This window comes from Etheostoma cragini, chromosome 9 (genome assembly GCF_013103735.1).
Source record: "Etheostoma cragini isolate CJK2018 chromosome 9, CSU_Ecrag_1.0, whole genome shotgun sequence".
NCBI lineage: Eukaryota > Metazoa > Chordata > Actinopteri > Perciformes > Percidae > Etheostoma > Etheostoma cragini.
Window position 1 is genome coordinate 10,320,244 of NC_048415.1, and position 21,493 is coordinate 10,341,736.

Here is a 21,493-nt window from a genome sequence, read left to right on the forward strand (position 1 = left end):
AAAAATACAATATATTTATTAATGAGCTCTTAAAAACAATAATATGAATGTATAAAAGATGCTAATTTAAAAAAGTGATGGGACGGTGCACATTTATCAACATTTCTGTTTTCACCTTAATGTAAATGTGACAGAGGTAGCTAATGGACTAGTTTTTATCTGTCACCCCTTGGCAGGTCATTAGGAATGACCTAACATCATCAACACCACTGTACAACCCAACACAACACAATATACAATACAGTACAATAAAATACATAAATACATTTCAAAGGTAGCAGGCGGGCGCCCAGACAGCTAAGATGGAAGAGCTGGCGCCCATTTAAAGAGGTTTACTCCTCACCGTTTACTCCTTACTCCTGTTGAAACAGATAAAAGACTTAAATGGCTTGATAAGGGGATTTCCAACTTGAAGCTTGACAGACAATTACTGAAAGATGTTGTTCTTCTGAATAGTGGATAAACACCCAAAGACTAAAAAAACACGATTAACATGTCCTATTTTGTTCTGCCATGATGGTCTTTTTACCTTAACAATTGTATTTGTGACATTTTTTCCCCATGTGATGCATACCAAGAATGCTGTCATGCTAGGACACCAAAAGCTATCTTTCTCTCTATCACGTCTGAAAATCCCACAAGATGGGGAATTTGTAGGATTGTGATCCCTTCAGACAACATTTTTTTTAGGATGTGTGGTATGTATCAACTAAATTTTGAGAAGCGCATATAGTAGTTTATTTGAGCAAACATTTGTATTCCATCATTGTACTGTGATGGTAGAGTGATTTACTTTTTTTATTGCTTCACAAGCATTCCCACACACCTGGGCTGTAATGAGCATAGCTGCAGCTGCCTGTGCGTCATAGCCTCGCTTTTCCAGGCCAAGGTGTTTTCAGCCTCCCAAGGACAGAGTGTTTACACCAGCAGCTGATAATGAGGATCTCACTGACAAAACCCTTTTTTTTGCAATAGATAAAAGGCAGTCCTAAGCAAAAGACGTTTCACTTTCTCTTCTTGCAGAGACATCCATGCTGATGACCTGTCAGATGCCTGGTTTCCCAGATGCGCAACTGGCAGGAAAAATATTTTGTTAGAAGTTGCAGTCACATTTGCTGAACAGGAGAGGAACTTCATTTAATTCTTTTCTCCTAATTTGCAGGCAGCCTCTGATGCTTTGTATGCAAATTTTGTAGATAAGTGCGAGATAAAGTCTTTATATTAAGAGCTCAACAACTTTACATGCAAACAACAATGAAACCTGCAAGATTCATAACAGCAGCCAGTCAAAGCTTCCTTTCTCAGCAGTTGTAATGTGTCATAAAAGAAAATTATATGAGCAAGTAAATGAAAGCTGCACTAATATTTCTACTGTTTGCAAAAGCAAATTTGAAATACGCCTTTCTGACTCTGAGCTCATTGGCTCCGAACAAATGGTGTGTCATTTACAAATATTGACTACATCAGGCTTCATGACTCAGACAGTTAATATTAGTTAAATGTGTGGTCTTACAGGACTAATGGCATCCACAGTGATAAATTAAAAAAAATCTTTTATTCTGTTTTCTTATTTGTTAAAGGTTTTTGACACTTGTTTTCATTCATCAGTGATGGTCTACTGTGCTGAATGTGGATTTTACACCAATTTCACATCTTACTGACACACAGTGCCTTTCAACGTGAAAGGGACTCAAGGTTGTGATATTGTGCATACATTTTCCCAAACAAATTACCTTGAACAAATTGACACACCGTGATGCTGGTGTTTTTGTGAGTGCTACTTGCGTAGTTCCCCAACTGTCCATCCAGCTTTCACATGATGGAGCAACACATAAAGGCCCTTTGTTGCCCATGTTGCATGTACACCCCCTTATTGCATCACATACTTCCGTATGAAGCGTGATTTCCTCCTATCTATCTGATTTGTTTCTTGGCAGGGGAGAAAGGAGGGGGGACCGTGAGTAGGCTGGTGTGGGCTAGATTACGAGAGTTGGTGGGTGGTGTGTTTACTGCATGTGTCAATACACTGCCTCTTCTGTTTCTTGTGGCGTGTTGGTCCCTCAGCTGCCTGGTCAGAAAAAAGACTTTGAATTTCTCTAAACGGCCACCTAGTAATGATTGGTTTTCTTTTCATATATGATCAAGGTCTCCAATGGAATGGTAAAATACTTCTTACTGCTGTGCTGTATTCAGAGTGAACTGTGATTTGAAACAGACACATTGATTTGTCATAATGTGACATAAATCAAAAGGAATTCTGGGACAATTATTGAAATTGACTAATATAGTCACTCTCCCTAGGAATGCCATTCCTAAAATGTTACGTTAAAAAACATGAACATTCAGTCAACATTGGAGGAACTTGATAGCCAGGGCTGTAAAACTTAATAATATAAGAACTTGTAAGTTTTCAATTTAATTTCAGCAATAACAAATGCAAAAACAGAACATCCTTCTCCTCCGGCCATGACCTATATTTTGTATTTTTCATTAGTGGAGCCACTGTACATGGAGGTCAAAGTTCAGGGTCAGTTAGAGAAAACCTTCACACAACTTGTTCAAGGACACTTTAAATAATTGTTGTAACAGCAAACACAAACCCAGTCTTATAACACAATAAAAAAGATTGTCGCAGGTCCTAATGCACCATCCCTCTGGAGCATACTCCATTTTTTTGGTAACACACAAGGTAGTCACAAGTAACATGCAGTCATCGAGTGTGACTACAATGTGACTTAGCTGATGATTTACTGTAACTTTGGCCTTATGGCTTTTGTCGGGTCATTGTACAGGAAGTGTAAGACTGTGCCATTTGTTGCCACCTTTTCTCCAGTAAGAGGAAAGTTAGCAACTTTGCCCTTCATTGGCTGCACGCACAATGCTGGGCCAAAAGTAAGTGTTTCCTGCTGTGGCATTAGAATAAAAGGCACCAACTGAGCAATTGATTAGCCTTCTGAGTCACTAGCCTCCACTTCCCTCCATAAGAACAGGGATAAATGCTGATTTGATTCCTGGCTCATTATAATTCATGAGATAAGAGCCATTTCACTTTTGAACTTTATGGCTGCTGCCAGCTTTTACTTCTCAGTTCTGTGCTTTTCAGAGGAATACAAAAAAACATCAATGTAATTTTTTTAATTTCAAAAATAACTGACAACAGCAGTATACTTTATTCATACAACATTTGTGCTATAGTCTGTCACTATTGTTAATGTTATTGTAATAATATAAAACAGCTCCACCCTGGTGTAGTAATTGTCTTTAAGATTTAACATAGTGTAATGATAAACATTATTGTTAAATCACAAGGTGTATTCCCCAAGTGGTTTAAACGTGATTTGTTAGAACCCCATGCAAATCGTTTATTTAAAGGACCAGACCACCAGCACAATTATAACACAGGCCTTAGATAGGTCTCAAGAAGGAGACAACCCGACTACCATATAAGGTAATGGGCGGTCGGTAAAAGTCATCCACCCTATTCTGATTGGAAAACCGGGCTGACATGACTGTTTTTTCACAAGTCATAACCGACGCTGATTGGTCAGCCGACTTGGTCCGATATAGGCTCATTATCATAATCAGCCGTGGATGGAGTGAGGGTAAAAAAAAGAAGTAGCAGAATCCAAACGAGAACGGTGGAGGCTGGCGTGGAACGTCGACCACTGGCTGAGGAAAGAATGCTTGAAAACAAGAGAGAAAGGTTGAAAACTTTCCTCAGGAAGATTGACGAGAAGGCCATCGTCAGAATCAAGCATTTCATGAAAGAAAGGTAAGCGGAGGGAATGTGGCGACCTGAAACGCTATCTAACGGTAACTAACGTCAACAGGGTGGTGCTAACGGTTAACGTTAGCATTTATTTGATGATGACAACCTGTCTGATAAGATTAGGTATTTTTTATCACATGTTATGGTGCTATTGAGCTAACACACAACAGGAAATTTGTTTGTAGAATTGATTTGAACTGAAACCTAGCTAACTAGCCACGTAAGGGGAGAATGCGTCTTTCAGTCAATGAGTAACGTTAGGTAATGCTAGCAGGTTAGCAACACGCCTGGCTGATTATGTGTTGGTATATAAATTATTTTGCTAACGTTACAAATAGTTACACTCATTGGCATTGGTATTAAACATTAACATTTAAACAAACAGTAATGGTGGGTTTCTGAGTTAAAATACACTTGGTAGTTGTAGATGGTGGCTGTTGCAAGTAGCCTACCTATACAACTTGCAATAGTTAATGTGACGTTAACGTTGTATTAGCATAGCGTTAAATGGAGATACTGCACTGTTAGGCTACGTTGTTGGCCTAATTTACATTAGTTTGAACTGTTTGTGACCTAAACAACTGACCATCGTTAATATATCATGCTTAAAGACACCCTTGGATAACACCAAATAAAATGCTAAGTGTGTGTACAGACACAATGCAAGGGGTTTCATTTTTGTCCTTTCTCATTGGGCCATATCCAAGAACACAATGATTGGCCCACATTAGCACTGTAAAGTGGTGTTATGCATGTGTTGTTAGTGTCTCGTAGCTGGCTAACCTAGGCTGTGTAAATAAACAGCATTGCACATGGTTGAGTGCCATAAAGAGATGCTAGTCCAGATTGGTTCTTTTGCCTGTGCCTCCTGCTCAGTATGTATATGGGTGTGATTGGCATCATTTGTTTGTCCTTCTATCTTGGATGATCCAGCCCTATTGAGATTCACAGCAGACCAGCCTGGCAGAGGCACATTCGTGCATGACCACATTCACTCATACACTCTCACTCACACATATTGGGTCATCCCCAGGGACATACACTTGTGACACATGAGACTAACAAGTCTTTTTTTTTTTTTTTTTCAGAAAAAAAGTGTTACCCAGTGTTGTGCAAATTCTCACTGTTAGTACACCTCACCCTCTGAGCTTGGCCTTTCACTTTCCTCCCCATAGATAGCCATTTCAGTCGTGGCCTGCTGCTTATGCTGCTTATCAGCATAGCTATGATATGTCTGCAGAATGGTATGTGTGATGATTATCTGTTTCCAAAACACAAACACAAATGTAAATCTGTTATTTCAGGCCTCAGTTAGTCTCGCTTTGCCCAACTCTCCCCCAAAGCCACTGGAGGAGAGTCGGGCTACTCCACGTAGCACTTGGGGATGGGAGAAAACATTTTCTGCTTTATGGGCATTTCTTTAAACCAATCATAATTGTCTGAGGCAGTGCTAAGCACAGGAGAAAAGTTGCGTCGCTGCTTCAAAATAGGCTTGAAGGAACTTGTTTTGGTGGAACATGTGTATGTTAAAAAGTTGTTTTAGTCGTACAACAGAAAACTCGGATTGGATTGATAGTATAGCTACCTGTCTGGATTTACGCTGCTGAGATCTGTGAAAAAAAGTTAATCATAAATCCTCATAAATCGACCTGAGTTTAAAATGCCAACACAAAGGAAGCCCAAGGCAACAGATATCCAGTCTAAATGAGTGAAATCCAGCTGATTTTCCAGGGGCAACGGAGCACTCACGGAAGTGGAACATCATGGATATAGACTTGGCTTCAGTGAGCCAAATATTTTACCATAGAAATGCAGTATCCATCTATAGTCATTTATTCCACTCAATGTTCCTGTCAGTTTGTTCTTTAATCCTCTTTTTATGAAGGTGAAAATGGCAGCAAAAAATGTTAAGTTAAACGGGAGTAGCCAAGTAGTTGAAGGTAGAAACTGAGTACATCAAATGCTTTAACACTAAACACCTTCTTGCCAGTTCATTGTAGGTTGTTGCATACAGGTTTGCAACACACAAAATGACAAAATATGAATGGCCTTGTTTCAATAGGGAAGAATATTGCTGCAAAGCTTGTTTAGATGGAGGGGCCTGGAATAGGCTGGGTGGGGCTGCTTTGCAGGCGTTCTTTTGGCTCCAGGAAGATGCTTCCAGGACAGAGCTTCCTGGCCGCTGTGGGCAGCAAATACTGTGTAGGTCTAAATTATGAGATGAGCTGCAGGCGTAGAGGAAACCCCCAAGTTAGAGGATGAAAACCACATCTACAGGACTGTTAATCGTTCAATGAGGGGTTGCATACTAACCAGCTGGTCACAGTTGAAGTTGTGTGTTGCCTCTGTCAGGAAAGTCCTAATGACCACACCACTTGTCACAGAGCCAAGAATAAGGCTATATTCTTGTTAGCTGTTTCAACTTTTGGTACTTACAGTAGCCTGGTAAATTCCACCTAAATTAGCCAAGTTGCCATGGGCCACACTCATTTCAGACATGCAAGTTTATCTCAAAGCTAGGTGTTCTGTTTTTTTAAACAGTACCTTGCTTCCAAGATTCCCAGTCTTTTGGGAAGTAGGAATACATCCTGGGCATCACTGTGTCAAGGTAAGCTGCTCATTGAAGGTTGGAGTATCTGTGGGTAAAACAGCCAAATATAGAAAAATGCAATCCACTCTTCTAAAAAAAAAAAAAAAAAAAAAAAAAAAAAGTTTCACTCTAGGTTTCTGTTGCTTAATAGTTTTGGATATGATTATTTACCTGGACAACCTGCTGCTTTGAGAAATTGAGACCAACAACATTCTTCAGTAGTTTAAATCCGCCCCGCCCCCCCGTCTCAAATGCCTGGTAGCTGAAAGTACTCTAGAGTTGCCTTGAAGAAAGAGCCTCTCTGTGTCCATTTAGCACGGAGGAAGTGGCGGGTGATGCTGCATGCACAAGGCCGCATGACTTCCCACTCACACACAGTTGTTTTGTAACACATGTACACAGACTCGCTCTATTCCATTTGGCACACATGCACAGGCAGTTTTTCAGCAGCCTGAGGTCTGGCCAGGCGCCACAGAAGGCATGTTATTTTGCCATGACCACTGGCTCGCTTCTCAACCCTTCCTGACTGCTCTATTGAAGCTCACACACATGCACATGTCTGTGCATGTATGTATACATACATACACAGAATCCCTTTCAGTCCAACCCAGAATAATATTTTGGGTTGTCTTTAATTTTGGCAATTATTTGTAAGTTTCAGATTTTTAAAGTAGGTTAAATAACAACAGAAAACTAAACCAGATTATCACAGAGTAGGACTCTGAGGTATGTGTGCGTGGTAGCAAAAACATTAAACATATTAATCATCCCATTGGGCCCAATGAAGCTGCTTTGGGCTCAATACAGCTGCTTTTTTGGAATATAATGGTTTTGATTGGATGATGAGGAATCGGCCGTTCATGACAAGACAAAAATGGTCCACTGCTCTCCAGAAGATGGTGCTCTCACACTATCTGGTTTTGCAAATTCTCTGATCTCATGGAGATAACATGGATGTAAAACTTATGTCACCCTCACATTTACCCCTGGGGCTCATGTTGTTGGAGAAGTAATCTTGCTTGTTGGAAAACTTTGACATAGGCATATACGGAAGCAATTTTGTATAAATGGCACTAGCAGTAAAGAGCTGATGTCTGCAGCAGGACTCCTGGGATCATATTTCCCATCTTGGGACAGCAAGTAAAAGCATCATAATTCTATACCCAGAAGAGTTATTGTGTCAGCTGGATGTCCTGTGCTGGAGAAATCAGTTGCCATGTCAGTCCAAACTAGTTTCCAGTGAATTTAAACATAATTTTATAAATCCAGTGTAGATGAAGCCTAATAACTTAATGGTGATTTATTTTTTAAATATTAAAGAGCTGAAATCATTGAATAGAAACAGTAATTTCTGGGCAAGGATAGAAAAATGGCCCATTAAACTTATATATTTATATACATATACACACACACATACACATACACACACACCGGTAAATAGTCCCACGGCTGGAGCGAGGAACATACTTGTGCCATTTTGATTATGGCTAAATGTATGTTTAACCGTGTTCATCCTGTAGCTTGACGATGAGTTGTATAGTGAAAAATGGCAGGTGTTGGTGAGACAGGAGAGGTAAAGGGTAATGTTTAGTTGCTAAATTTGGACTGATGTCTAGAGTGCAGTTGGACGTTATCTTGAGTTTCCTGAATAGTGATTTAATAGCTATAGAAACGGCCTGTTGAACTGCAGCACTCAGCTGAGGTTTGTGAATGAGACAGGGCTCAGTTACATTTACAGTACATAGTGTACAGTGTTGATCTGCTGCTTTTCATTATAAATTGTACTTTGCTTTTCTACCAATGCCCCTCCAGTCAAACACAAATATTCTTGTGTGTGATGGCTCCATTTACATCATCCACAAAGAGTGTGTGCTAGCCATTGTCATGCACATTGCACTGGCAGCTTTTAAAGCCATCTTCTTGTTGTCATTGAAAACAGGCTGTTGAATTTTGTTGATTGGCCTTCTGAACTAAGAATAACCTAGCACTGTTTTTCTCACCCCCACATTGCCACCGTCTACCCCCTGTTGTCGCTGATTTCCATTACATCTAAACTGAGAAAGGACTCTGAAAGGACAAAGCTTGGGAGGACATTTCAGGCTTGAACCCTGACCAATCTTTTAGTTTTCACACCCTCTTTCCTTTTTACGTTCCTGCTGTGAGTTTCAGGCACTATCTTCATGTTGTGCTCTTTAGTGTTTTAAAATGTGCAGTAAAACAGACCTTTACACTCTTATGTTTTGGCTCAGTGCTCAGGGTCTAAGTGCAAAAGATACAGCTGCCATACTCATTGGGCTGCCTGGACCAGTGGTGGCTACAAGCTTTTAGAGATTGTGGAAAACGTGGAGGGAGACGTTGGTTGGTTATGGAGAGAGAGAAAGGCTTGCTGAACCAACAGGGGGCTGTGGCCGACGCTCATTGCTCTGAGGATCTGGAGAGGTAAGGCGAGCACGCATATCCAATTTCTGATCTCAGCCTGTACCTCTCAACCCGTCTCAGATGAGGAAGGGCGAACTTAAGAAACATTGAAGAAATGTAGTTTTCTAATTTGTTTTAAAATGTGGAGAACACTTAACCAAAGGCTGATTACATGTTTGTATTCCCACTCTGGGAAAACTTTGTAAAAATAGTTTTGTTGGACTTCTATCATGTGGTTATCAGTCTAATATCAGTACTAAAAAATTGTGATCAACATCCAGTTTGCCTCTGTGATGAAGGGATTTTTCTGGTCTCTAAGACGATACCAGAACAAATGTAGATCAAGAAATGGATTTTTTGTCAGTATTTTTCTATTTTATTGAACATGTTTCATGTAAGGTTGCTGTTCTATAGCCCCCCACACCCCCACCCTCGCACCCCCACCACCACTCTGAAGCAAGTATAGATAAATGTGTCTCTATTATTCATGCATGTCCATGTTAATCCGCTCCTGCAGAGAATATGATGTGCCTATGGCTGCTTTGAAATGTCAGGCATGGCGCTACAGCTATGCCTAATGTTGATTGTGTCAGGCTAGGTGGTATGTGTTCCAACCAGTAGGTCAGAGGTCAAGGCCTCTGACTGCCCGGAACACACCCAATTGAGGCAGGCTGCCTCAAACCTTGTAAATAGTTCATAGTTAATTTTGTAAAACGTTTTTCTCGATGCTTTAACCTTTGGGTGATTACACTGGTTATTGTCACGCACCTGTTCACCCTTAATGGCTGTGGCCTTGAACACTTTTATAGGTTAAAAGTGTTCAGCCTAGTAATAATAGGCGGTCTTTCCTTTTGTTTCACTTTTGGATCTTAGATCATTATATTCTATATGACAGTGTTTCTCGGAACATTTGCAATAAACACGCACAGTATTATTGATTGGCTGACTGCCAGACTGTCTGTGTGTTTTGACACAAACTGCATGGTTATGAGGGTACAGATAATCCCAGTCTGAGGGTCGTCAGAGTAGTGCAGGGAGTTTACTGTGACAATATTACCAAGAAATTCAGTTAAAATTCCAGGATATGTAGAAGAATTGCCACCCTTAACCTAAAGCTGAGTGCTTCTTAAATATAAAGCACATCCATCTGAAAGAACCGAGAAGTGTTACAGGAAGCCGCTTCAAAATTACCCTGTTAATGGTTAAAGTTAGTCCTGAGTAAAGAGAGGAAGTTGTTGAGAAATTCAAACGGTAAATAGTCTTTAAATACTGCCTATATTGCCCTGCCAGTGAGCAATAAAAAAGTTCTCACGGTGTGTTGGCTTTATCTAAACACCAGCCATAGTAGCTTACCTGCTCCAAAGTTTACTAAGCTGATTTAGTATTGCATTGCTATTTTATATTTCATTCAATTGTATTTAGAGTGTCAAATCATAACACTTTACAGATAGCAATTTACAAAGAAACAACAATTTCATACTAAGAGCAAACATTTGGTGGGACAGTGACAAGGAAGACGGGCAGAAACCTCGGACAGACCCTGACTCCTGGTGGTAGGCCATCTGCCCCTGCCCCTTCGGACACAGAGACACTGATACAGATATAGAGAAATATGATTCATAATAGGTATAGCAAGTATGATGAACAGTGGTAGTTATGGTAACAATAAAGATAATAGAACTATGACTAGAAGTAATTAGTAGCCACGCAGGGCGTTAAGTAGGACCACGGTAGCAGCTGCAAACACCATTTAGCTGCCACCCATTCCAAGTAACGTGTATATATTATAAGTTATAATTTAATTTATTTTAGAATGTAGGACTTTGCTTAACATGATTAATAACTTACAGGCATAACCTTTCATGACTATTAAGAATGTAAATAGATCCCACTACACAAGCAGGAAATCACTTCTTTAATGTTTTATAAAAGCTCTTTTTTCACTGATATAAATAAGTGTTGCTGGTCGCAATTTCGTAATCAGACAGTCACAACTGCTTACAGGTTTGGCATCCCACTCTGTTTTTCTTTTTCTCTTTCACTTTGACCTTCTCCACTCACTCATTTGATGCGTTACATACATTGTTCAGGGATAACTGATGGGATAAAAGATAGTAGCAACTCCTCATCAACCCAACTCATTTATTTTTTCAATAATGTGCAGGACTAAGGCAGTACAACGGCCTATGCACTCTTAAGTAGCCTATTTTTTTATTACACTGACAGTTGTTAGAGTCTGTCACTTTTTTTCAAATGATTTCTTTTGAACTTCTTACCACACTGAGTGTGTTTAAGGAAGATTTGAGGTTGTGTTGTGTTGTGTTGTTCTGCCGTCTCCTTCATTGCCTGAGGGGAGACGGATAATATACCACTCCTAGATTAGGCCAGTCTGAGCACCTCACAAGTATTTTAATATTTCAACAACACGCCAAGCTTTTTTATAAAGTCTCTGCCGGTGTTTTGCCCCACCAGAACAAATACCAACAAGATAATGCACTTACTGCTTGTCTGGAGTTTACACCTTCAGGGTTGAAAGTACGTAATTGAAAGTCGCTTTGGATTAAAGCGTCCGCTCAGTGACATGACATGTAATGTAAATGTTGGTGTGTGTGGGTGTGTGGGTGTGTGGGAGTGGCTGAGTTTGACGTAACCCTTTACAGAGTGTCACACCATTCTCATCACAAAGTTGCTTCCTCATACAAGCACATTCACGCTGCAGTACAGCACCAGGTTTTGCTTTTCTGGCAGGATGTGGCAAAGGAAACCTTGACTTGACTAGGGCAACAAGTCTTTTATGGACCACACATTTAAAACGGAGAGAACTATCCAAATCTTTTTTGGTCTTTTTATTATCTTGGTGTCTTATTTTAAAAGTTCTCAGCTTTGATGGTGTGAAGCACAGCTTAGACATAACAAAACATTTTGGATTTTGGATTCTAAGAAAAGGAAATGCCTACTGTCGGTGGGTATATGAGTTTTCGTTCATCAAAGCGATTTAAATTGACCAGGTAAGGTGGTCGTCGTTGTTTGTCTTTAGTAGTTGAAGATGTTTTGTTTTTATAACGTGAGTTGGAGGCTTCCTTCTAACAGTTGGTTTGTCTTGTGTAGTCTCATATTTGTCCTGTATCGTCATTGTTAATATGATTTGCAGTTTTAGATTGTGTCATTAGGTTTCAGCCAACTCTCTTTTAATCTGTCTATGGATTTGTGGCTTGTTTGTTCCTGGTCAAGGACAGGTCATGGCCTTTTAAAGAGTGCATTGGCTCTAGTAAATCCTGCAACCTTTCTTTTTACAGGCCGGTTTGTTTTTACAGTTTATTGAAATGGCACATTTGCCTTGTCAGTTTTGGTGCATGAGCTTGTAAAGCAGCCAGGAACTGCACCTGGAGAGCCAGAACCAGAGCTCTGACGCGACATGTAGCAGTACTACTTTGTGATTTGGAAGTGTGTAATCTTTCCTAACACACCATAAAGATAAGCCCATTGTCTGCTAATAATCATTCCAGTCATCACATAGGCGTTTCATTTGAGTAGAAGTGGAATGATAAGTTACTTTAATGACTGCTCTTTGGTGCTAGATGAAGGCACTCTGTAGAGTACAGGAGATTGTTACAGGCATCTTTGACACTAATAGATCTAGGTTTATTCAGATGGTGTTTATCTCCTACACTGTCTTCCTCCTGTCTTACTTTAATATGTTCTCATCATTTAGGTCTTCATTATCTATGATCATGTTTTTGGCTGTGATAGAGTCATGTAGTATTTTTGAAAGTATTGTTTTCCACAGAAGTAAAGTTTTATCAGTGGGTGTAATTGTGCCGTTTGTTTTGTAATACCCTTGTTGTTAGTCTTCTTAGAAAAATTCCACATGCCCATTGTACGTAAACAAGGAAATGATTGTAAAACAATATATTGTATGTTTCTAAATAAATAAAAAAATGTTCCCCAATGTCCAGCAGCTACCCAGTAGAGAGCAGTGGTGGTGGGCTGCCAGCCAAAGTGAAGAAAAGCAGGAGCAGCTCAAGCAATGGCAGCATTAAGAAGGTGAAGAGCAGGAAAGCCCTGAGCATGGAGGCGTCCCAGCTCGACATCCAGGAACCGCACAAAACCATCACAAGGCAAGTAGACATCAGGTAGGACTGATTGGAAAAGCGTGGGAGTTAAACAAAATGCAAAAAAAAAAAAAAAAAGATTAAAAAAAAATAATGTGTTAAAGCTCTTAGATGTCTTTACATATAATCCTTTAAAAGCGGACACACAAGGGCTATTTTTGCAGATGCATGAAGTAGTCTTCAGAACTCAAAATCTTGGATATGAATTGGGTGCACGGCGGCAACAAAGATCAAAGAAAACCAAAAACTCTGGCACTCGGAGATAAATAATGTTCTTTATTACTTCTCTGTGAGTGGCAAACTTTTTGTATTCATAGATCCATGATGAACCACTTATGAAAACACCAATCTACATTCAGATTCCAACATTCAGCCAAGAGGAGGTCTCGCTTTCACACGTATTTCCAATTTAAAATTGTTTTAAAATGTAAAAACTGAAATGTAAGTGATAAACCTCGCGGACTCTTATGAAGTCTTCTCAGATGTGGGAAAAATACTTTTTCTCAGTCTTGAAATGCAAATGACAGGGATGAGTGGAGACACGTATCACAAGACCCAACTCTCAGCTTGTGTTGAGTCGTGACACACTCATGACACACTGACTGTCTTCTCATGATTCAAATGTTTCAGCTAGATTTGTGTTGGGATAAAGACTGATATTCATCCCCAACTGCTGCCTACATGACAATGTGATTACCCAGCCACTTTCAACATCATTTGGGATTGAGGAACATAAACACTAACCAAAGTTCAGTCGAGAAAAAGGCCTTTTAAAAATACTTGTTATTTCTGAGGTGGGAATGGTGAACACTGCCTTACTTTGCTGTTGCAGTTTCCAGCCCCCGCTGCGCTGCCACCATAGTCTGATAAAACATACTGTATTTACAAAGCAAATATGGAACTAGTCCTTTTTTTACACTAAATTATTTTGTCATCAAATATTCAGCAAGAAAATGCAGTCTGTCTGTATCTTACATATCACATAAACCTGCTGAAGCCACAGACTTCTTTTTCTAATTGGCATTAGAGCCTGACCGTTAATTCTGATTTATTGGTCGATATCTATTTAAAATAAATAAATTTAGAAACACGTAACAAAACCGATTTCCCAAACATTAGTTATTTGTGTTTATTTATGAGTTCTAACTAAAGTCATATGATAAAAAGGTGTATTGTCACAACAGAACTGAGGAAAGACAACATATAAAAGTTCTGATAAATTAAATGTATAAAAGTACAAACTTAAGATTAAAACTTAAAGTCCTTTGAACAAAAATACAGTAACAAAAAAAGTCTTTTATCAGAATAATTTATTTGGCCTAATAAATGATTTTGATGAATAAATGTATTTTTTTAAAGTATGTATTTTTTATTTTTATAGGCCATTATAAATGCTGATGCAGATATGGCTCAGGCTCTAATTGACAGTTGTTCTTTTTCTCTGCAGGTCGCAGACATTTGATGACAGTAGAGGCTTTGAGAGGACGGAGGGCACTGGCTCACAAAGTGTAAGTCCACATCTTTTCATTTAAACATTAGAAGTATCATCATCATACTTCAGGTGGAAGTACAGACCTGGGTGGGACTTTTAGTGCACCATAATGTTGTTGGGTGAAAGCTGCCCTGCTGAAGTGTCTGGATTTTTGCTTGAATTGTTTTTTTCTCTTTTAGAGTTTCATAAAGCACAACAAGACATTCCACAAGTTGTTTCCAGAAATTTCCCTGAGTGAAGACTTGATACATGGTAGGAACACAAACCAAAATTGAAATGGAGAATTAGTCAAAATTAAGCTCTTTAAATTGCAACCAACAGTTGCACAAGGTGCTGTACAGAACAAAGATGCCAGAAGAATAAAAGACAAAATGAATGAACCACATAAAACTAAAGATGTTGTCTTCCTTGCCTCTCCCAGCATACATCTGTGCCCTGCAGAAGGAAGTTCCCTACCATGGTCGACTGTACATCACTGACACCAATGCCTGTTTCTACTCCTCAGTTCTGCTCAAGAACACAAAGGTGGGCTGCAGCTCTGATCGATCGATCATGAATCCAGGATACTATGCATCCTGATACAGTTCCCTTGGCCTTTTGCAATTAAATTAGCCCCCCTTCATCACAAATATATTATATTCCACTTTTCCTAACCTTTTTCCCTTTGTGGATGTCTCCTCTTGCAGGTAATTATTCCAGTTTCCTGTATCCACATAGTGAAGAAGCAGAACACAGCTTTACTAGTACCCAACGCCTTGTCGATTCGCACCACAGAAGGAGACAAGGTCAGTTTCTCACCTACAGCCCCACACAGGCATCTTAGGAAACACTTGAGAAGTCAAATGTAAGCTTTAGATGTAATCTAATCAATGGCTAATTTTTTTTTTTATATTCCCTCTCATTGTTCAGTACCTTTTTGTGTCACTGCGGAACAGAGAATCATGTTATCAGCTGCTGCGTTCAGTATCTCCTCAGCTAGAGGTGAGTCATTCAGGTCAAATGTTAAATAGTTTTAAGACATTTAGAAGGTCTGCAATGATAACTGTGATAAAAGAAAATTGAAGGAAACCGTATATCACAAAAATCTTTATTCTGGAAATACATTTAGTTTACAGTGGAAAGAGGGCAGAAACCCTGCTGTTGTAACCTTATTGCGCATCTCTAAACAATTTATTTATATTTTGACTAAAGGCAAGTGCGTGCATGCAGACTATCAAATCCATTCACCAGAACTAACTTCATGATAAGTTACTTTTCAAAAGTACAAGTTTTAATAGATCTGAAACTCTAAACATTTGTCTCTGTTACAGGATGGCAGCACAAATAGTAGCCCTATCTTCTCCTCCGCTGAGAACAGCTTCGATAAGTGCAAACTTGAGGTAAGAGATCTTTTCTCAATATGTTAAACATGTTATTGTCACAGGGCTCAAAAGTAAAAATTTTACAGGAGGCCATAATTTCCTTGCAAGTACAACGTTGTGGATATGGCTGGATTACAGGATAGACCAGTTTGTGATGGTGCTCCTTGCTCTTGTATCTCAACAGAACTCCAGCGAGTCCAGTCTGGACAACAGTTTCGACCAATTCGATGGCTCTGAGTCCCAATCTTTGCAGGACCAGCCTCTACACGGACCACACAGAGGTTAGAGTCTTTCCTTTATGTTTCCATGCAAAACGGCAAACCTAGTTGTTAATGTAACAACGGTTACCTTTTTACTTAAAATCATCTTGGATGATAGAGAACTCTAAACAATATTTCTAAGTAACCCATGTTGCATTGAAGTGTCTGCAAGAATCTTTTTGGGAAGTTGATGGTCATGATAATCCTTATATGACATCAGCCATGCGTAGCTGGACCAAAAACTGGTGTCAGTTTGTTTTGGTGCCGTTATCCCTCGCTCTCATGTCTGTTTTAGCCCGTTGACGTGCAAAGTCCAAGGTCTAATAGCAGGCTAGCGTTGATTTCTTTTCTCCCCTTGCTCTCTCCCTTCTTCAGAGGCAGTGCCTAATGAGAATGTCCAAGCTTTTGGGAACCTAAACAGGCAGCAGAGTGACAGCTCATCCTTTGAGGAGCTGTCAGTATCAGGTGAGACACGCTTACAGACTGCAGTTAGTTGCCAGCTAACTCCTGCTCTCAGCTAAACTCTGGACTGTGTTTGGTTGGTTGATTTATCAAAGTTGTTGGTAGGCAACTGATTGTCATTTTAGGAACTTTAGGGGCCTGCAATAAAACATGGCTTGTTTTAAATACCAGATAGACCGCAGATATGTGCAATTATAATTTTGGAAAAGTGTTAGAAAGGAAATCATGGGCTTCTTTGTAACTGCAATATTAAAATATTGACAGCTTTCAACCAACTATAATGGTTTTGATGATATTGGGATAATTTCTCTGTTTGCTCCTAACTTCATTATGCATCTCGCTCTCTGCAGTCATGTCTATATTATGCGTACTGTATATATGTAAGTTACACCCTACCCACATGGGAGCATTGATAATCATGCTATGTTTACTTTTCATTTTCCAGGTTCAGGTGGATCGTGGGTTTGGAACGTAACGGAAAAGGCCAAATCCCTGCTGGTTCAGAGAGAGGCCGACACCCTCAACACTCTACTCTTTATTTATTTGATTTTGTGAGTAGCACTTCCTCTCTTTAATGTGTTTTATCTTCTGCTCTCTATCTTTGCCACCGTTCTTCCTCAAATCCAATGTCTTATCTTACCTGCCCTGTGTGCTTATTTCAATGTTTCTCACTCTTGAAGTCTTGTAGTAAAGAACCAGGTGATCTTGTAGAATCTCATTATGCATTAGAATATCCAAGCTTGACAATTCTTTTTATTTGCAAACCAGTTTTTGATCATTAGCATAAGAAAGGTACAACAGTCCCTTAAACAGTCCATCCAGTATTTCACGCCAATTCAACCAATCACCTCGACTTTGGCGCAACCCGCAATTTTGACCAATCACCGCAACTTTTCTGCAAATTTGACAGACAACCGCCGCTTCAACCAATCCCAGCAGTCCCGCGTGCCAGACTTTATATCAGTGTGTGACTCTTGAGAGCCAATGACAAAGCGGGAGTGAGAACGGGTTGACGTCACTCATACGTCGCCAAATTCATTTCCTTGTTTCTGATATAGAGACAAGACGCGTGTGACTCGAACATCTCACTTTCACCAACAAAATATACAGCAAAACACGGTGGAAAACATTTCAGACCGTCCTATAACCCTGTAAACATTTTAATATCAGTGTACGTGGTAGTGATCTTTCACTTTGAAAGCCGCTGCTGTTTTAATCCTGTTGGCTTTCTGCAGCGGGCGGGTCTGCTCAGTTCCTCCTGCAACTGACACACTCACACACACGCTTACACACACTCACACACACGGTGCATGCAGGAAAAACCGGAGATGAGACATAGCGGATGACCTAAATTGAAGACAGCTACGCGTATTTATTTTACGTTATTTTAAGTGCAACGATAAGTTAAAGTCCAATATGTGTTTTTATTAAACCGTATGTGTGTGTCCCAGGATAGGATAGAAAACTAACTACCAATGTAAAGATCAACAAGCTACTGACTACAATGTTCAAATATGATTCATTCAATAAATTATTATTTTTTTGTCTGAAATCCACCAGCCATCCTCAGCCTTATTGGTAAGGTTACTAAGAAAACTCAGCCTGGAGTAATGTTATTCTCCTCAAAACTTGTTTTATTTTTAAAGAACTATACAAAAAAATTGCAACTTTTTTTGCAACTTTCTCTGTCTCCTGCAACTTCATTGCACCAAACCTACAAAAAGCATTGCAACTTTTATCACACATTTTTACAAAAGCTCCCGCAACATCAGGCATTTTGGGCTGCAACAATCTCAAAAAAAGGCCACAAAATCATGGATGGACTGTTTAAACTATATTTCAACCCATTAAGGATGAGACCCCTTATTTTTCCCTGTCTGCTTACAATAAGTAGGCCTCCAGTGTTGCGAAAGCTAATGTTTTATTGACAGTAGAGTCAATTGATGTTTAAGTCTGACTTGCAGTCCTTTTGATGCCTTCTGAAAGGACTATAAAAAATATAGACATTAACCAAGTGCTGAGCTGTTATTAGTTCTCTATGTATCTGCTATCAGCAAAAATCATTGCCCTTTTATCACAGTGAATATGTAAGCATGAAAAAGGCAATACGTGTGACTAATTGTTTTGTTTGTTACAGGGTTGTGCTGCTGCTTTTGTCTTCTGGCTACATTGGCTTACGTATCGTGGCTCTGGAGCAACAGCTGACATCCCTAGGGGCGCTGTCTGAGTTCACTTTACAGAGCGGGTAAGAAGTCTTTCTCTTCTTATAAACACCCGCCTTCTAGGTTGGGTTCAAAAGAGATAACGTTGAAATGAGCAGGTTATATTTACCCTGTATAGCAGTTCTGCCTCACAGCTACACTCAGCCATTATAAAGACAAATTCAGTAAATTCAGCCTCGTTTGTGCCCAGATGGTCCTCAATCATTACACATTACTGCCACTTGGTGGTCAGTGTTGTGTATCTACTAAGATACAAGTAAAAAACTTTTTAATTCTTTATTCCCCATGACAAACTAATCTTAGTTTCACAAGATAACAACATATCCTGTTGACCTCAAGACTGTATTGAGGCTTAGGAATCAGGAGCATATGTTTGCAGAATATATCAACATTATCCCTTTACTCTGGTATTAAATTGTTGCAATCTCTTTTAAGAAAATGGGTGCAATTAATTCCTGTAATGGGCGTAGCCTTGATGCCTGCCACGTTTTGTTAGTTTGCTTTTCAATATGCCACTCAACTGGTTCCCTCTTTTCTTTCCATAGGTACCAAGACACATAACACTCAGTGACTGAAGGAGAGATTGGTTGACTTGTGATTGGAGGATTACTTCAACCTTTTCCAGCAGAACGCGGCGGTAGAAATTGAATGTACTCCAGACTGTGCTCCCAACATGGCCTGTGCTGTCAGCTAGAGGAAAAATGGCCAACCTGTGCAATGTTAGAGGCAACTTGTTAACTTGAAGGGCTATACTTGCTCCTAGTGCAGTAGACAAATGGACATGCCACGATTTATTTACACATCCGAACCAAAATCCATACATACCCTGCCTGGTTGCAGCGTGTCTGTCGTTGAAACCAAAGCCAAAGGGCTCCAACTTAACAATGTTCCTCACTGGCCAGGTTGACAGAAACTCTTCCACACCTGTGAAGTCATTTCATCCATCGTCCTTCACACAGACTCCTCTCCCTGAGCATGCGGTCTGAACAGGGCTATACCAATCAGCCATTAGCCTGCTTTAGTGCTTATTATTGCACCTCAACACCAGACACGTAGTGCTATGCGTAACCAAAGATGCACACAGTGCACGTCTTTAGCATGGGTGCACGAGGAGGATTTTAAAGTGACTTTCTGTCTCTTATTTACCCATCCAACAGCCGAATTTCTAAATCCGTCTTGGTCCTTAAGTTCTGTCGGTTACTGCTCTTCGAATGGTTCTTATCTTTCTAATCAGGTGTGATCAGGAAAGGATGATAGCTGAATCCTCATAATCAGCCCGGCCCATGGAGGCGTGATACTCTCCTGATGGTCTTAGCCTTTCTCTCTTTTGCCAATCAGCAATTATTGTAATATTTCATTTCCTCGTGTTTGTCTTGATTCAACCCCATTGATGATCAATGGTCAGAGGTTATTTTCCCCCAGTCTCAACTGTGCATGAATGCATCGTCAATGCACAAAAATGTGATAACAATAGAACACGAGGAGGTTATCTCAGAGGCATCAATATGTTTTTGTGTATGGCTTTTCTACTTTGGTCTTCAAGAGTCAGTTTCAGATGTCTGATGTACTGTCTACCAGTCTGACCTCGTTGTTACAAGTACGAACTTCTTTCTTTCTCTGACAGGCCTCTTGAATACCAAGTGGCATTTCTCAACTGTTCAGGTTATTTCAAGTAGCACCAATAATGTATTTCTAATGTTCATGAATGTGTCAATATCGACACTCCTGACTGATACTGTCCCTGCATTCTCACTCGTTGCCTGAAGAGGAGAATTTGCAGCCACACTTACGCTAACGTCCCTCGTTTTCATCCGCAAAACAAGTGGTTCAGAGACGAAATTTCAATATGCAACAGATTATTATGCATGCCAAAATGTAATTTATCTTTTTCTGCCGTTTTTAAATGGAGCTTGGTGCTTGTAGATAAGAAATTGTGTAAGGGAAAAAAAGCAAAACAAAAAGATTTGAGTGAAAGGAGCAGTTCAATCGAGCGAGCGCACTTTAAAAAAAAAAACAATGTGTTGTGCCTGTCACAATCGAGACTGAGAAGAAATGTCAAAGCGGCCGTTTTGTGGTAATGAACGGTGCTGAGACCTTTTAAAAAAGACTTTGTTTTCACTCAGGGGTGGTGGGCGCTACCTGCCACGTGGTTTTAGGTCTTTATCTTTTACTTTGTCATTTCAAAGTCTTGTGCTAGTGAAGGGGATCATTTTTTGTACATGTTGGCTTTGGTAATTTCGCAAATGTCCCTTTGAGAAAGAACACTACTTGTCATTGAGATTCCCTTGACTTTACTACTTAACAGTATTCAGCTTCTCGGAATGCTTGTCCCTCCCATGACACTTTTTAAAAACTAACCTAACAATGCATATCCACTCCACATCTCAGCTCTTGTTGTTGACCCTGTTCTTTTCAAGGTGTAGCGATGGGGTTTACTTTTGCTACATCCTGTTTGAAGAGAGTCATATTCCTATTTTCAGCAAAGGTTATTGTCAGCATGTCCCATACAGTACTGTCAGTTCTATAATGTCCCACCAGAGGGCAGCACACACATCCACTGTCCTTGAATGGACTTGCAATGCAAGAATCTCAATGATGAGGGCGGTATTTGTGTGGTTTTGCACTATTCAAAGTGTTGTAAATAATTTTGTAACAGTTGTCACGGTCCTTAATTCTATTATGGTCCTATTGCATTCTGTGTGATTTAAAGTAATCTCTGTGAGATGACTTTGCTATTGTTAAAAATAAATAAATCCAATGTTGTGAAGTTAATGTTTTGTGTATTTGTTGTTTCTGCACAAGACTTG

General features: G+C 39.8%; 1 protein-coding gene across 10 annotated transcripts; it reads left to right on the forward strand.

Annotated features, from left to right (window-relative positions):
- Positions 1-3,563: 3,563 nt before the first annotated feature.
- Positions 3,564-21,455, forward strand: si:zfos-943e10.1 (GRAM domain-containing protein 2B). Of its 10 annotated transcripts, none has more exons than XM_034881645.1 (14): positions 11,457-11,621; positions 11,652-11,785; positions 12,737-12,895; positions 14,337-14,397; positions 14,561-14,633; positions 14,803-14,906; positions 15,068-15,166; positions 15,291-15,362; positions 15,692-15,760; positions 15,927-16,023; positions 16,378-16,467; positions 16,910-17,015; positions 18,602-18,709; positions 19,232-21,455. In XM_034881645.1, exons 2-14 carry the CDS (start codon positions 11,727-11,729, stop codon positions 19,245-19,247), a joined length of 1,113 nt encoding a protein of 370 aa, XP_034737536.1. In that variant the 5' UTR covers positions 11,457-11,621; positions 11,652-11,726; the 3' UTR covers positions 19,248-21,455. The 10 variants fall into 10 exon arrangements, with proteins under 10 accessions (XP_034737527.1, XP_034737529.1, XP_034737530.1 ...); XM_034881644.1 differs by having other exon boundaries at positions 11,458-11,621; positions 12,734-12,895; XM_034881636.1 differs by lacking the exons at positions 11,457-11,621; positions 11,652-11,785 and adding an exon at positions 3,564-3,772 and having other exon boundaries at positions 12,734-12,910.
- The last annotated feature ends 38 nt before the right edge of the window (positions 21,456-21,493 follow it).

Coding starts and splice junctions, on each gene's coding strand:
- si:zfos-943e10.1 (XM_034881636.1), top strand. CDS start 3,681: ATGCTTGAAAACAAGAGAGAAAGGTTGAAAACTTTCCTCAGGAAGATT. Junction 12,911..14,336: donor ACAAGGCAAGTAGACATCAG/GTAGGACTGATT, acceptor TTTTCTCTGCAG/GTCGCAGACATTTGATGACA. Junction 14,398..14,560: donor AGGGCACTGGCTCACAAAGT/GTAAGTCCACAT, acceptor TTTCTCTTTTAG/AGTTTCATAAAGCACAACAA.